Genomic DNA, 16,356 nt, shown 5'->3' with positions numbered 1-16,356 from the left:
ATGACATAATGCAGCCCGTCACAGAGAGCAGGTGTGATGCTGCTGGGAGTGGCAAGGATGGTTCAGCAGAGGGCGGGACTTCATGGGTGGCGTGGAGCTTGGCTTCCGGTATTGATGCTCTCCAGGGATTCCCCTTTGGTGGTGAAGCAAACAGCTCCGTTCTGTCCCTAGGGCCTTGGGCTAAGCAGGTTCCAGGTGGCCCCTTGCAGACACCCTGCAGTTTCAGATCTGTCTCCTGCAGCCGCTGCCTAATTGGCAGGGAGTGGAGACCTGGCTATTTCTGGAGCTTTGTTGAAGGCTGCAGCCCAAGGTCAGTGTTTAAGTGGAGTAGAAGCCTGCAGACCACAGGAGGAGCACCGCGGAGCCAGCAAACACTGGATCTGAACCTGATCTGAACCCGAGGGAGGAAGGAAGGGCAGGAGGTGGTGAGCAGTTGGATGCTGTCCCCACTGCTCAGGCCCCCACAAGTCCTGTTTGGCCCCCCTGGTCTGGGTCTGGGGGTGTGAAGGATCATTTCATTTGCGGGCACGGGCTGAAAACAGCACAGAGCAGCTCTGGGTTGCACGGTGGAGCTGGGTCCAAGCCCAGACAGCAGCCCCAGCCTGTGTTCCCCACACCCTGCATGCTGTGTGCTCACTCGGGCTTGGCGGGAACATCCTGTCCCCTCTCTCTGCCCTCCATACACAGTCCTCCCCCGTAGCACCCACCCGGAGTGGCAGATAGGAAGGTTTGCCAAGCTGGCCCCCTGCCCAGGGTGGGCACTGCGTCCCTGAGATTCTGCCAGAAGCCCACACCCGTGGATCCTGTCTGAGGACCTAGAGAGGTAGAAAGGGCTGTGGCTTTAGGACCGGAGACCAGAAACTCCAGGTACTGCCTGGCACCAGGCTGGCTGGCTCTGCTACCCTCGCATTAGGTGGGTGTGCCCCTCGGTACCGGGAAAGCACAGTGATGCTGGCCCTGCCCTGCCCACTCTACAGCTGGGGGGAGGACCCAAGACACTGCTGATGTCAAGAGTGAGTCTTGCGACATAGAAGGGACAGGGAGGATCCCCTACAGTGCCTGGTAGGTGTGGCCGACCTTCAGAAGCAAGTGAGGCCGCTGATATCACGGGTCCTGGGCTGCATCCCCCAACAGAGTTGGGGCTGCCTGCCCTGCCATGTCTTGCTCCTGCTGCCTTCCTGTCACCCATGGGCCAGAGGGGCTGGGAAAGGGCGCAGGCACAGACAGACGGCACGGGGCCTGGGTGAGCCTACGTGCTGGCCACAGGAAGCCTTGCAGGCTGCTTTCCATACGCGGGTCCTCCTGATGGCAAAGCTGGGAGTGTGAACATTCTTGCAAAAATTAAAATACATGTGGGTGGGTTTTTTGTGTTTGTTTTGTTTTTGAGAGAGAAGTTCTTTTCACCATGAAATCCAAACAGAACCAGTCTTCTGTCCCCAGATGTTTCCTTCCCAACCCCATGATTCTGGGAGCCAGGGCCGCATTCACCTCCTGCTCAGCTCTGCTGGACCCTACCCCAGGAGTGAGCAGTGCACAGGCAGCTCTGTCCTGTTTCCTTCTGTCCAACCCTATGTCCCCAGGGCCCGGAGTGGGCAGTGGTACTGAGGAAGCTCTCCCAGAGATCTGGGCAGCATGGGGACAACATGGCTCATGTCCAGGCTGCTGCCTTGCAAAAGAGGGCGCTGTTGGGTATTTCAGCCCAGTGCGTGCTGAAACAAGACCCTGCTGAGGCTGTGCCCATGTGGCATGAAAGCAGCAAGTTGGGGGGCCCCTTAGAGGTCATTTCAGGTCCCCTCCTGTCCTTCTGGCCCATGCCCAAGAGCCATGACGCTTTGCCCATTGCGCAGAGCTCCTGTAGACTCCACTCTGAACTGGAGTCCTGGTTTGTGCCCTGCGGGCCTCAGGCCACACCAGCTTTGTGCACCCTGAAGGTGGGGGAAGGGAAACCCTTCTGGAGTGGGCCCAGGCACCACCCTGTGGCTGTGTGCTCCCATTTTGTATGTCCCATGGTTGACCCCAGAAGTGCCCCTCAGCATCACGGGAGGACCTGAGTCTGAGACCAGTGAGGGGTAGGCCGGACGATCCTGTCGCCAGCACTCCCTTCCGTGACAGAGGTGTAGGGCCCCGGGGAGACACTGACGGGCCTGAGGGGGGAGTGGGGAGGCTGTCAGCCCCACACCAAGCCGCCCCTGACAGAGGCACCCAGACGTGATCCGGGCCCACCAGTGTCTTGTCTGGTGTGGCCGAGGGCCAGTTTCTGTGCCTCCAACCTCCCCTGCACTCTGGGGGAGCGGGGAGTTGCCCGAGGACTTCAGAGCCCTGTCCCTGCCCTGCCTGCTAGGCATTGGTGACAGACAGGACAGCTTGTGTCTAGCAGAGCTGTTGCCGAGAGCAGTGAATGCGAGAGCTCATTCCCTTGTGCAGAGCTGGCCCCGAGTGTGGTCACGCAACCTGGAGCTGGAGCTCCTGCTTGCCTCACCAAGCGCAGCGCCCCAAGTGGAGCAGATGTGCACTGGGGGACCCCATCTTCCTGCCGGGGCGCTATGTCCCTTGTTTGGCTTCAGCAAGTTCACGCCCGCCTCCTGTCAGACCTGGCACCCAAGGCAGGTAGCAGGGCCTTGGCCTTTTCTAGGGAAGAGTGGCGGTAGCTGACCAGGGTGGGGTGGCGGGGCTCCTTTGGGCTTCTCAGCCTTGCTGAGGCGGGTGAGGGACAGTGCTGCCCTCCAGCTGCTTGGCAGGGAAAGGGGAGCCAGCGCTTCCACTGCTGCATGAGCTGTTTTGGGTCGCCCATGGCCGCGGGGCATGTGCTGGGTAGGAGGGCTGGGGTGTGGTTTGTGTGCAGCAGCCCCCCAGGCTGGTGATTGTGGACACGTTGCCGGCCAGGTAGTCAGATGGCGCGAGGAGTCAGGACCCCTGGAGCCCGGGCCGCTCTACTTGCATTGGTGACGTGGCCTTGGGCGGTTCCTGCAAGCCTCATTGCTTCCCGCCTGCTGGCTGAGAGCAGCAGGGCAGCCCCTGGTGGGACCCACATTGGACAACCTGAGGTGGGCACTACAGGACTGCACCTTGACCCTCTGGCCAGCTGGGGCAACTCACGTGGCCGGTTTGGTCAGGAGGTGGCCTGCAAGGCAGGGATCCTCTGGACTGGCCACGACCTGTCCCCTCAGGCCCCCGAGTGCATGTGTGCACGGCCGGCCTCCCTGCAGGAAGCGCTGTTTTTAGCTCTTGTCTCCTTGGTTAATGGCTCCTGGCGGTTTGCTACCAATGTAGAGGCTATTTCAGGAGCAGACGTGAGGCTCCTGCCTGTCTGGACTCCGGGTGCTCGGCTGAGCTGAAGGAAACAGTGACAGGAGCAGGCTCTGGGGCAGAGGCCCAGGCTCCCGTCGCCCCGGTGCTGGAGGGCGTCTGCTTGCTCTGGCTTTCCCTTGCTCTCCATGTTCCCTGGGCTGCACGACCTCACCCCTGCTGTGCCAGACACCTGCTCAGGGTCGCGGGTCCTGGGATCCGGTTTCTTCCCGGGGTGTCCTGCTTCTGCACTTGGGGTTGGAGTAGGAGTGTCTGTGCCTGTCCTCAGGGAACCGGTGCAGTTAGGCATCACTGTTAAAGCCGAAGGGCAGCTAAGTGTTCTCAGATTCCTGCTGAATTCAGCACATCAGGGTCAGCAGCCCACTCTGCCACCCTGTTGTCCCCGGCCCTGCCCAGGCAGAGGGACCCAGGGTGAACCGACCCCAGTGTCTCCTTCGTCCTCTTCGCCATTGAGGAAGCGGGTCCCGAACGTGACAGGCACGCCAGTGTCCGGTCTAGGCGAGAGTTGGGCCATGCTTGCCGAGGAAGCTGGATGCTCTGGTCTAGTTTAGGTCACGTCAAGTCACGTCACAGGACTGCTCCACCTCAACCGGAAGGAGGTGTGTGTGCCGCCCCTACCCCATGGTTGATCTGCAAAGCTTGGTCTCCAGTCCCCTTTCCACTAGCTTGGCACCCAGCTGGCTCCCACGGCCTTCGGGAACCTTGGGGTGTGCCTCGCTCAACCCTGATGCCTAGCACAGGGCCTTCTTGTGCAGTGAGCTGTGCAGCCCAGAACAGGTGGCAGTTGGCCTGCATCTTCAGGGATCTGACTTGGGCTGGGCCCGAGAGCCAGTGTAGCTGAGGAAGCAGAGCTTGGAGCAGGAAATTGGATCTGGGTTCTTAGAGCTGCTGCTCAGGTTACCCAGTCTCTGGCCTGCTCCTCTCCTGTAAAGAGCTGGCCTGGAGGCTCCCATGGGTGCTCCGAGGTGAAGGGACAGGTTGTGACACTGGCAGAGGCAACAGTTAGGACAGCCGCAGAGGGAGAGATGTGATGTGGAAAGTCAGTTTTGGCTGTGGTGCAGTTTGCTGCGTCCCACCTGCTGGGGAAAGTACTTACTGGTTCCGCAGGCCCCTGGCACCCCCATTCCTCTCTCGGGGTGGGGTCTCAGGTCTCCGGGAAGGGGCCCATGGCAATGCCTGTGGTTCTGGCCAGAGCAGAGCCTAAGGCTCCAGGCTGGAGTTCTCTACAGGCCCAGGGGAAAGAGGGCAGATGGGGCCCCTGGCGGTGAAGGACTCTCACCTGGAGGACAGCAGAGGGGGCAGCAGGCAGGGATGGGGGGCTGAAACTGAGCCCGAGGGACTGTGGGCCTCTCTAACCCGCTGCTGTAGCTGGTGGTGAGGCTGGCCGTGGCTTTCAGGGTGCACCCCGAACTGCATCAGGCGGGTGACTGTGCTCTGTCCCACAGGACCACAGCCGCTTTGTCAACTGCGTGCGGTTCTCCCCCGATGGGAACAGATTTGCCACAGCCAGTGCTGACGGCCAGGTAAGGGCGAGGGGAAAGGGCTGGTGGGCAGGTGGGCTTTCAGGAGCTGTCCTTGCTTGCCACCTCCCGGGCCTGTCACTGAGGCCCAGCAGCCATGGACTTTCCTTTTAAAGAGCACGGGAAGCTCCGTCTTTAGAACCGTGGTCACTAGGGAAGTGGCATGCCAGCCGAGGGCATCCGCATCCACACACCCAGACACGTGACGCACATTCGGTTTTGTCTCTTGGAAGATATTCATCTACGACGGGAAGACGGGAGAGAAAGTATGTGCGCTGGGAGGAAGCAAGGCCCATGATGGAGGGATTTATGCTGTGAGTGAATTTTTGTGTTTTGTGTTGTGCTGGGTATAATTTGTCCAAATCTCTGTGTGCCCATGGATACTAACGTTAGACCAAAATATAAAATGGGCTGAGTCGGGCCGTGGTAGAGCTGGGGGGGGGGGACCTGGGGGCTGGGCGCGTCCCTCGGCCTCCTCAGGCTTCACTTTTGTCTGCCTGAAAGTGCAGGCTGTGGACAGGCTGCTGTCTGGTCTCTTCCTCTGCAATCCTGACGCAAGACCTGTCTGGTTTGCACAGATTAGTTGGAGTCCTGATAGCACCCATTTGCTTTCTGCTTCTGGAGACAAATCCTCGAAGATTTGGGACGTCAGTGCGAACTCGGTCGTCAGCACGTTTCCCATGGGCTCCACTGTTCTGGACCAGCAGCTGGGCTGCCTGTGGCAGAAGGACCACCTCCTGAGCATCTCCCTGTCGGGCTACATCAACTACCTGGACAAGAACAACCCCAGCAAGCCCCTGCGGGTCATCAAGGTGACCTGGCCCACCAGGGACGGGTAGCCTGCGGGAAGGGGGGACCTATGAGAGGCACCTCCTGGGCCCTCGGGGTTTGCACAGCAGGGTGAGGGTGGTGAGAGGGACGCTGTGGCAGCACGAAGGACATGCCCAGGGACAAGAAGGGCATGCCTGGGGAGTCGGGCTTCTCGAGACAGACGGGGCTCCGCCGGGCCTCTGCATGGGATGCTTAGAAATTCTGCACCAGAGATTCTGGCCTGGCTGCCAACAGTGGAGCTGTGTGTGGCCCCAGGTCTGTCATCCTGGGTCTGTCCGCCTGGCTGTGCATGTCTGCTCTTGGCAACGTCTCTGCTGTCAGCTGCAGGCCAGGTCAGCTCAGGGAATTTGTGAGCTCCTGGGTTTGTTAGGAGAGAGCTACATCCCAGTCAGCGTGAGTTACACCTGCTTGGGTCATGCCAGGTAGCTGGGGGTGACCTCAGGCTGCGGAGGCTGCTGAGCCATGAGCATGAGCCCGGGAGAAAGTGGTTCCCAGCCTGGCTGCGCATGAGCCTCAGAGAGGTTTCCTGGCTGGTCCGGAGGGGTCAGTCAAGGGGCTCCAGGGATGACCTTCAGGTGCGTGCAAATCACCCAGAAGCACCAGCTTAACGCCCCAGCCTCAGCAGGGACCCCTGTGTCCTCATGGCTGCGCGCTGAGAGCCTGCGTTTCTCACGAGGTCTCAGGCACATGAGTCCTCTGCGCGATGTCGGGCTAGTCCGGGAAGCACATTCAGTAGTGGCAGGGCTAAGGGGTGACTTACTGGGGCATGGCATGCATTGGCCCTGTGTGCCCACCAGGGAGACGGGAGTGACACAGTCTGGTCACTAGTTCTCCAGTCCCATCGAGGACTGCATCCCTTCACCTGAGGGGAAATGTCCTATGTGTAGCAACACGTGGAATGCCAGAGGACGCTGGGAAGTTCCTGGGAGCGTATGAATAGGCCAACTGGCAGTTGGGTTTGCTGATAAAGAACAGGGAGACCGGCTGGGGGCCTGGGGAAAGGGTAAAACCGGCCCCCGCTCAGCAGGGTTTTCCATCCAGCAGCAGAAGAGGCTGAAGGTCCGTCCCTCTGGACACGTGTCTGGCTGTGGACTTACTGTGCGCACACGGTCCCCACGCTGTCAGCGTCGGGGAGGTTGGGGCAGGGGTCAGAACCCAGGGACAGCTTGGGTGGAGCTGTGGCTCAGACCCTGTCGGAACCCAGGGGCCCGATGCCGGGGAGAGAGGGCCCCTGTGGCTGTCGGGGAAGGCTGACTGGCTCAGCCCTCCGCTTGGCTCCTCACAGGGTCACAGTAAATCGATCCAGTGCCTGACGGTGCACAGAAACGGCAGCAAGTCCTACATCTACTCCGGGAGCCACGACGGCCATGTTAATATCCTTTGGGCCAGGGTGCTGGCAAGAGAGGGACTTGCCTGGGGCCTGGGGCCAGGCCTGCCAGGTGGCACCAGCCCCAGGTCCAGCCCCGTGCTCGGGAGCACTGGGCTCAGCAGGCGTCCATCGGACATGGGGCCTTGGCCCGGAGAAGCCGCAGCTTTGTCCCTATCAGGCCCTTTGCTGTGCAGCCTGCTGTGCGGCTCTCCCTCTCTGAACCTGAGCTTCTGTCCTCCCTGTAAATGGCAGTGCGTGCCAGCCTTGTCCCTGTCACGAGTAAGGGAACCATGGGATCTGAGAATTCAGAAGGGCTTGGACACGCGTCAGCCGAGTCCTGTGTTCTAACAAATGGAAACTGAAGCTCAGACAAGTGCCAGCCCCGCACTCATGGCCCGTCAGCCCAGGGCTGGTCCTGGATCTCCAGGGAGGTCCTGTGCCCCTTGCAGACCCGCCCCTGGGACTTCTGAATGACGGGCCCCTGCAGTGGTTTCCCTGGACCAGCTGCCTGCACACATCCCCGGCAGGCCGCCGCTGTGCGTTTTGTTCTGCCCGCCTGCCCGCCCCGAGGAGCGCTCCCTGCCCTGTGACAGGCTGCTCCTGCCCCAGGTTTTCAAGCCAGTCTTCTCGCTGTGAGAGCACAGCTCGCCCATGCAGAGGCCGCCCCGGGACCATCTCCTGCCGTCCCAGCGGGCAGCCTCCCTCTTGGAACTACCTCAGCCCTGACCCAGAGCTGGTGCACCAGTGCTGGGTTTGCAATCCCAGGAATGCATGGCTGTGCAGTACACGTCCAGCCTCCCAAGGAGACAGTAGGCTTCATTTGACAGAGGATTCTCATCTGTTAACATGAAAGAACCTCATACCGAAGCCACACCCTGTACCAGGTACCTTTGGCTTAGCCTGCACCACAGTCTCTAGAAAGGTGGGTCCCCCATGGGGGCCGTTACTGGTGGCCCCGGGCAGCCATCAGCTGAGCAGTGGGGCACAGCCAGCCTCTGAGTTCAGGTAGCTGTAGGCTTGACTCACAAGAAAGGTGAAATGAAACAGTGTCTCCGGAGAAGTCCCGGCACCAGCGGCGGCATCCGGACTGTTGCCCAGGGTGCCGTGCTATCTGCTTGCTGCAGGAGCCCTCTTGAGAGGGCTGAAAATAAGTACTGGCCACACTACAGGGTGAGCATCCCTTGTCCCAGATGCTTGGGACCAGAAGTTCTTGGGGTTGGGGTTTTTTCAAATTTTGAAACACTTTTGTGTACATAAAAATACCTATCTTGGGGAGGAGACCCAAGTCTGAGCACAGAATGCACCCGTGCTCCATACACACCTTGCACACATAGCAGGTTAGCTTTTGGAGCATTTCTGATGGGCGCTCATCTCTGTTAAGTGCTCTGGGTCGGGAGTTCTGGGCTCTAATGCCTTACGTGCCTGTCACAGGGAGGCCGACAGGCAGGCCGTATTGCTGCATCCGCTTTCTAAAATCCGGGCTCGGACGCCCATGAGGCGCCTCTCGCCTCGCCATGCTGTGCTGTGTTCTGAGGGCAGGTAGCACACTTCTCCTTAACTGCGCCCTACATTACTGGGATTCGGAGACAGGCGAGAATGACTCGTTCTCTGGGAAAGGCCACACGAATCAGGTGTGCAGGATGACGGTGGACGAGTCGGGGCGGCTGGTCAGCTGCAGCATGGACGACACCGTGCGGTACACCAGCCTCACGCTGCGGGACTACAGGTAAGCCGCCCTGTGCTCCGCAGCTCCTGTGCACTCTTCTCCTGAGCATAGTGTTGTCATGGGGCCCTGGGGGGCTGAGCCACACTAGCCAGGTGGCTGTGGCTCTGACCAGGAGCAGGCAGCAGAACCAGCCCCAGTCTTTTCAGGAGCCTGGCAGGTCTCCCCTTGTCCCTCTGTCCTCGTCACTGAAGGGGAGGGGCTGGTGTGGGCAGTGCTCAGTACAAGGAGCGCCCTGCTGCCTGGGTGAGGCAGACGCCGGGTACCTGATTCAGAGATGCTCCTTGCAGGGTTTGGCTCTGGTACCTGAGTGACAGCCATGGGAGCTGGAGCTGGGAGAGTAGCTGCTAGCGAGTGACCGGAAGCTCTGCATCAGGCGGGAGGATGGAAGGAGGACCAGGGCCAAGCCTGCCTAGCCCCGGCTGTGCTTCCTGTTAGACCCTGTCATGCTGCCTGGGACCTGTCTCACCTGGGGGACTGTGGGTCCCCGGTGACAACATGGCACCTGGCTCACAGCCGGCACACATGGGGGTGTTCACTGCACGCACCTCCCTTGCCTGAGTGACAGGGCCTCTGCTGGTCCAGCCTCCCAGGAGGATCCTGATGTCTCCTGCCTTATGATGGCTTTCCTTTTTTCGGTGGTACTGAGAAGCCCAGGCCCTTCACACTGAGCTACGTCCCCAGCCTTTTTCTTACAGTTGACTTTGAGGCAGGATCCACATTGCTCAGGCTGGACTCAAATTTGTGATCCTCCCATGTCAGCCTCCCAGAGTGACACAGATGGGATCACAGGCGTGCATGACCCCTGACGAGTCTTGTAGGCAGGCAAGGCCATACAGGGAGCACTAGAGACCCCATGCCTGGCCCAACTGCGTGCAAGCTTTCTAAACTTACAATATTTAAGAAGTTAGTGTGTATGTGTGTGCACATCCACTTGTGCACCTGAACTCTAGGATCAGTTGTGTTTTTTTGGTTTTTTTGGTACCGGGGATCAAACTCAGGACCTTGCATTTGCGAGACAGGTGGCTGAACCGCTGAGCTAAATCCTTGGCCCTTCTAGGATCAGTTTTGATAGCACTAGCCACAATAAAAGATGACATGATGTTCCCACATTAAAAGCAGTGGATTCCTGACAGTTCCCCACTGGGAAGACAGATTATGACCCAGGATTGGGGACAGGAGCTGTGCTCTGGGGAGTAACAGGGTGGCAGGCACCTCCTGGGGATCTAGACCACAGTGTGGCCTTGCCCTCCTTTGCCGCCTCCTTCCCCTGCAGTCGTGATTCATGACCTCTGCCCCTGAGTAGCAGGTCAGCTTTTACCACTCTCCTACGTTTTAGCAAACGCTTTTTCAGCATAGGATGCCATTCCTTCTGCGTAGCTAAGTAGCAGTGGTTTTGCAGTAAGTATGTATTGGACACCCACACGGAGCCACTGCAGTGTGGAAATAATGTGCTTTCTCTAACAGTGGACAAGGAGTCGTGAAGCTGGACGTTCAACCAAAGTGCGTAGCTGTCGGCCCCGGGGGATATGCTGTGGTCGTGTGCATCGGCCAGGTACAGAAGGGCCGGAAGAGGAGGTGGGATACAGGATTGAGCTTTCAGCGGTGTGAGCCTGGTGTTGGAGTTACATCCGCGTCCTGCCTGACTAGAGGTGGCTGGCATTTGTGCTGAGCGCCACCAGAGTGGTGGGAGGTGTCTCCTGCTTTGGCTCCTGGCGTCCTCCCTCAGCCCCGCCAGCCAGGCAGGGCCTTACCCTCGTTGACAGGTGAGGAAACACAGGAGCGTAGGTTGCTGCCCATGGTCTGACTGGTAGAAGGGCAGCTAGGACCCGTCACTGTCACCAGACCACACTACGGGCCCGTCAGCTGTCATTGCCCATGTTGAGATCCAGCCCTGCGTGTTGGAGCTGTGCGACCTCACATCCTACCCAGCGCCCATGAACCTCAGAGCTCCCCTCCCCAACAGGCTTACAGGCGTGGTGATGAGGATGCTGTCGGCAAGCTCCTTGCACATCTCGGGAGTGCGGAGGCTGTGGCTTAGAACCGTCTCAAGGCCACAGGCTGGCAGGGTGACATTGGGCCCGAGTGGGTTCTTGTTCCCATGGTAGGGTCACCTGCCCACTTTTCCTTTTGGATTTTCTGGAACAAAGTGCCTCTTTCTGGGAATCCACGCCTGACCCACTTTATACAGAATTCTGCTCTGAGGCACACGACATCTCTCAGGGATGCAGGCATCCCCCTGTGTAGCCAGGAAGGGGCAGCACGAGTGGCAAACCCTGCTAAAGAAAGCAGCCTGCCCCTCCCTCGTGTGGGAACCATTGCTTGAGGGAGGGCGGATTTCTGTGTCCTAGATACTGAGCTTGCAGCGGATGGCCAGGCCGGCCAGTGGGTGGGGGCTGCTCATCCACACTGCAGGGCCTTCCCGCCTGGTTGTCAGGACGCCTGGCCCGGCTCAGTGGGCAGTGGAGGACCCACGAGGGGTGCCCTCGGGTGCCACTGGCAGTGTCCCAGCACAGGTGCCTTCCCTGATCTGCCATGTCTGCTCAGTTCCACAGAGGCCCCGTCGTGCAGGTCTTGGGACAGGAGCTCCGCAAGGGGCCCAAGACAGTGTTTGTGCCCTAAGAATGGGGTGCTTCCCCCGCCACCCCACAGCACACTGAAGCAGAACCCTAGGGAGGGGTGCACTTAGAGGGAGCTTGTGGCTCAGGCAGGAGTGCCGTGGGACAGAGCCGAAGCTCACAGATCCAGGGCACCCTGTCTGGGAAGCAGCCAGTTAGACCCAGGAGCGGACGGAAAGGGGTCGCGGTGGGGGGGACCCTCTGCCATGTGCACCGTGGCTAGGGGCACAGCCCGCGTGGTAGCTGTGGGCAGGGGTCTGGGTGGGGAGCCTGGATCTCCGGTAGCGCTGTGGGGCTCTGGCGTGCGGCCTGAGCCCTCCGAACCCCATTGTCTCCCTGCGACCCCTGCTGCACAGGGCTGCGACGCTCCTGGCAAAACACAGCACGCGCTCCTAGATGCTGCGAGCTGCTGGTTTTGCTTCCTGTTGCCAATAACCACATTTACCCAGGCTGTTGAGCTCCACCTTCAGGAGGCCTAGGCCCTCTCGGGTTCCCATCCCTGGGAAACAGGAGTGGGGGTCGGCACTTTCAAGCTCCCCCCATAACCAGCAGGTGGTTGGATTATGGTCAGAGCCCCGTGTGCCAGCACACTTCTGGGAACAGCTCCTCGGCGTGGACCCCACGCTGCCACACGGGGCACTCTGCAGACAGAGCCCGGTGCGGCTTGGGTGGTGGGGAGCAGCTCGGGCCTGCAGGGCCCTTGCTGTGGCACCCCAGGCCTCTCCCTCCCCCCTTCCCGGGTGCTCATGCTGGACTCAGGCTCGATGCCTGGGACCGGCCATAGGGCACCACCGATCCCCAGGCTGCACAGGACGCTGGCTCCTGCTATGACCTGCGTGCTGCCCAGGGCCTGTGTCTCACCCCGACACCCCCCCGTGCTGCTGGCCTGCCCTTCAGGGACAGCGTACAGCACAGGCCTAGTCCACCGTCCCGGTTGGTGAGTGTAGTGACGGCGACCACAGTCTCGGCCCACGGTGAGACCCCAGCTCCCACCCCCACAGGACTGATGAGAGAGGAACCAGCTCTGTCAGCAGTGCCCTGGCTGAGACGTGTGTCTTCGGGCCTGCTGCTGACTGCGCCTGTGTCCGCAGGTCGTCCTGCTGAAGGACCAGAAGAAGTGCTTCAGCCTCGACAACCCCAGCTACGAGCCTGAAGTGGTGGCGTTGCACCCCGGCGGGGACACGGTGGCTGTTGGGGGCACGGTAAGGCCTTTCCGTCCCCGGTGCCCACCGGCTTTGGTATCTGAGTGATCTGGGGACCCCGTGAGCTGTGTGCGTCACGGGGGGAGGCAGCAGCCCCAGGGTGTGGCAGCCTGCTCCGGACCCTGACAGCCCCACCACCTGGCACGCCCCAAAGGCTCCCGTCCTCTGGTGGCCTAAGCCATGCCAAAGTGTCTGCCTGCTGTCCCCGATCGACCCCAGTGGGCAGGGTGAGCACGCTGGGAGTGCTGTGCTGCCCATCCTGCCATGTGGCCAGGGGGACAGACATGCGGGCGCCAAGGGCCCTGGGCAGTGAGGGTGCTGAGCGCTGGACAGGAAGCACCAGGAGGGGAATCTCAGACTCGGACCGGGAGTCGGGGCTGTGGGAAGTCGGGACCAGAGAGGGCGGCTGCCCAGCCAGGATGGCATCCCGTGGGGCCTGGCTCCTAGGTGCCCGGAGGACACCTTTTGGGTGCAGTACAAACCTGGTGGTTTCAGTTTTCTCAGGCTCCAGCTTTCCGTCATTCACAGTGTGATCTTCCCACTGGGCAGAGCCACAGCTTGTGTGCAAGAGCAGCCATGTGCCAGGCCAGGCCCTGAGTGCCCTATGGACAGTGCGTTGTATCCTCGCAGGTCCAGGTGGGCAGGGCCCGAGCCCCCGCACCCGCCCACCCCGAGGCGCTGGGGCCCGAGGACTGCTGTCCGGAGAGCTTTGCTCTCAGTGCCTGGCACGTGTGTGACAGCCCGTCTCGGCCTCGTCATCCTTCCTGCAGCCGCTTGTTCCCCCTGTGAGGGCGTGGGCCCAGGACCCAGGGGTCAGCCAGACAGTGTCCCCAGGAGTGGGGAGCCACTGTCCCCCGTGTGGTTGGCCTGTGGCGAGAGGGAGCCCCTCCCGGTGGTGGGCAGGCCGCCCCAGCCTAGGCCGCAGGCATCTTCTCCGGTCCTGGCCTGTGTCTGTGAGTCAGTCCTGGCTGTGCTTGCGCTCTGTCTCCCTCATGCTGAGCACACGGGGGCATTGCCTGGGGGACGCTGATTGCTGTAGCAGACAGGCACCCCGATGCTCATTGGTCACGCGCACACACTCCATGCTTTTCCTTCCCTCCTTGCCTGCCCAGGAGTGACCTGGTGATTTGGGGACACTGATTGGCTCTTCCTTCATTTGCGGCTTTCCCTATGGGTGATGTCTCCTCCCAGCCCACAGATCCTGGCTTCTGTGACAGAAGGGTCAGGAAAGGCTCCCAGACCATGTGGGGTGGGTGGTGCAGGGCTCCTGGAGTGGAGCACGGCCCTGAGGTCAGGGTGACAGCCCTGGGCTGGGCGGGTGGTGCTCAGCACAACAGGATGCCTGGAAGCTTGGCGGGAGACAGGCAGGAGGACTCGCCATGGAGCCGGGGGTGTGCAGGGGCCCACAGGTATGGCCCCCAGGTTGGGCTGGGAGCTGGCCGCTGCTCATGGAGAGTGCACACTCCACCGCTCCCAGCCTGCAGTCAGCACGGAGGCCTGGGGTGGGACCCTCTACGTCCCTCTGCCCACTTGGGAGCGGGCCAGGAGTGCTGATGAACTGCAGAGGGCGCCCTCCAGGCCCGGGGCGGGGGGGGGGGGCAACTCCTGGCTCCAGGGCTGGGCAACAAGGAAGGCACCTCCACTGGTGCCCTGACATTTGCCCACAAGCAAGGGGTGTCGCATGTGCCAGGCTGACTCCCCGCTCCATCCTTGCCCGCAGGATGGCAATGTCCATATCTACTCCATCCTGGGCACCACACTCAGGGACGAGGGCAAGCTTCTGGAGGCCAAGGGCCCCGTGACAGACGTGGCCTACTCCCACGACGGCGCCTTCCTTGCTGTGTCCGACGCCAGCAAGGTGGTCACAGTGTTCAGTGTCACCGATGACTACGCAGTAAGTGCCTCAGTTTCCTCATCTCCACCTCGAGCAGGCGCCCTGGGTGGGTGATGAGCCATTAAGCTCGGGGTGCCGGGCTGGCAGGTGGCCTAGGCCTGAGCCTGGTCTCCCGCCTGTCTCCAACCCTAACTAGGAGAGCAATGTCTTTTACGGGCACCACGCCAAGGTCATGTGCCTGGCCTGGTCCCCCGACAATGAGCACTTCGCCTCGGGTGGCATGGACATGATGGTGTACGTCTGGACCCTGAGCGACCCGGAAACCCGAGTCAAGATCCAAGGTGAGTCCCACCGCACCCCTCAGTGGGAGGGGGCCCTGACCAAGGGCCCCCAGGCCAGTGCCCCTCAGCTTTTGTGCAGGGGTGCTGGCGCACTTGTGCATGCACGGGGCATGTGGGGTAGGGCTCCCCACCGCGCCCCAGCACCCTGCCCCAGCTCAGCCCTTGACCAGGCTCTGCCGCTCCCTGTGCCGTTGCTGCCCACTGGGTGGCCAGCTGGGGCCATGGAGACAGCACCACATTTTAGCAAGAAACCAGTTAAGTGCTCTTTGATGGTACATTTGACCTCACCCAGCATCTCCTCACGTCACCCATGCGGGGGCTCATTTCCAGGGGTCTGCAGGCGTGCGGCCGGTAGCCCTCGGGGGGCTGGTTCCTGTCACCTGTTCCCACGCCTCCCTATCTCCCCTCCACTCCTGCCAGGTCCCCCTTGCAGGCTTGTCCCTTCCACATGCTCTGCACACAGGAGGCGGCCTTTCCTGGGTAGAAGGGATTCAGCAGCCCCACCAGAGTGCAGGGAGGGGCGCAGCTGGGCTGTGCCCCCAGTTCAGGGTGGGCGGCCTGAGCAGGCTCCCAGGGGCCACACTGGTCTGTACAGAAACCCAGTCCTGCAGAGAATCGGTGACTGGGGCTGGGAAGTAACCCGCAGGAGCCAGTGGTGTGGAGCTGGTGCTGGGGCCAGGGCCCGCCCGCATCTGCGCTGAGGGCGGGAACTGCCCATCGGCCCCCGAGCTGTGGATGAGCCCTGCACCCAGAAAGTGTGGTGGTGAGGTGCAGAGGTTGGTGGTTTTAGGAGCCCCAGCTTCTGACGCCCATGCGCCCCCTGATGCCTGAGGCTCCTGGCATCAGCTGGGAGAGCAGAGAGCAGACAAGGCTCCCCATCCTGGACCAGGGGGCGCCTTGGCTTCACAGGAGGGGCCAGCGAAGAGGAGACCATAGAGGTGCAGGCTCATTGTCAGAGTTGAGCACGGACAGAGCAGAGGTGATAGGGAATCGGGAATCCGGGCACCAGCATGTGGTTTGCTAGGGAAAGGAAGACTGAGTCCTCAACCCTGTGCTCTCAGCCGTTCACCAGTGCTGCATCCCCACCTCTTCATCTGAATACCCGAGACACTGTACGGTCCTGGGCGTTGGGCTCCAGGACCTCCTCCCGAGTCCCTTGGTATAAAGCAGCATAGATTTTGGGAATCAACTGCACACATCCTCCTGTGTGCATCAACTGGCTGACAGCAGCACAGATAAAGGCCGTGTGAGCAGCTGTTGCTGTGGCTTAGGAAGCAGTGACTGTCTCCATGCTCAGCACGCACAGCCCGCATTTTCAGTCCTCAGCTGGTGAAGTCCACAGGTGGGAGCCTGCAGACACTTGGGCCAATTGTGTATCTGTTTGTGCCTGAGTGTTGTTGCTTCGTAGCTAGAAAGAAAGCAATCTTTCACCCCCTTGGACGGGGTGGCTGGTGGTGGTGTTGGGGCCTGGAGAGGGGCCGCCAGGTCAGTACCCGGGCCAGGAGCCTGCAATGCTGCCCCGTCCTCCTGAGAGCGCAGCGGGCCTGTGAAAGAGCACACTGCCCCTGTCTGCTTAACAGCCCCCTGTGGCCAGTCTCCGGGGCCTGTTTGA

At 61.1% G+C, this 16,356-nt stretch overlaps 1 protein-coding gene across 2 annotated transcripts in view; it reads left to right on the top strand.

Moving 5' to 3' along the window:
* The window catches only part of Wdr1 (WD repeat domain 1), a 33,737-nt gene that overhangs the window by 15,937 nt on the left and 1,444 nt on the right, over window positions 1-16,356 (top strand). Inside the window, exons 6-14 of one of the 2 annotated variants that reach the window (XM_087187339.1) lie at window positions 4,752-4,829; window positions 5,060-5,140; window positions 5,405-5,638; window positions 6,943-7,032; window positions 8,598-8,752; window positions 10,217-10,304; window positions 12,459-12,569; window positions 14,290-14,463; window positions 14,600-14,744. In XM_087187339.1, the coding sequence (XP_087043465.1) occupies window positions 4,752-4,829; window positions 5,060-5,140; window positions 5,405-5,638; window positions 6,943-7,032; window positions 8,598-8,752; window positions 10,217-10,304; window positions 12,459-12,569; window positions 14,290-14,463; window positions 14,600-14,744 (1,156 nt within the window). Of the gene's footprint in view, window positions 1-4,751; window positions 4,830-5,059; window positions 5,141-5,404; window positions 5,639-6,942; window positions 7,036-8,597; window positions 8,753-10,216; window positions 10,305-12,458; window positions 12,570-14,289; window positions 14,464-14,599; window positions 14,745-16,356 lie in introns of both variants that reach the window. The other variant, XM_087187340.1, reaches the window with a different exon arrangement.

The sequence above is a fragment of the Heterocephalus glaber genome, unplaced genomic scaffold (genome assembly GCF_053883595.1).
Source record: "Heterocephalus glaber isolate CG9 unplaced genomic scaffold, H.glaber_assembly_v1.0 deba00001509, whole genome shotgun sequence".
Classification (NCBI taxonomy): domain Eukaryota; kingdom Metazoa; phylum Chordata; class Mammalia; order Rodentia; family Bathyergidae; genus Heterocephalus; species Heterocephalus glaber.
The sequence above is the reverse complement of the archived record's forward strand: the minus strand, read 5'-3'. Positions and strand labels throughout refer to the sequence as shown.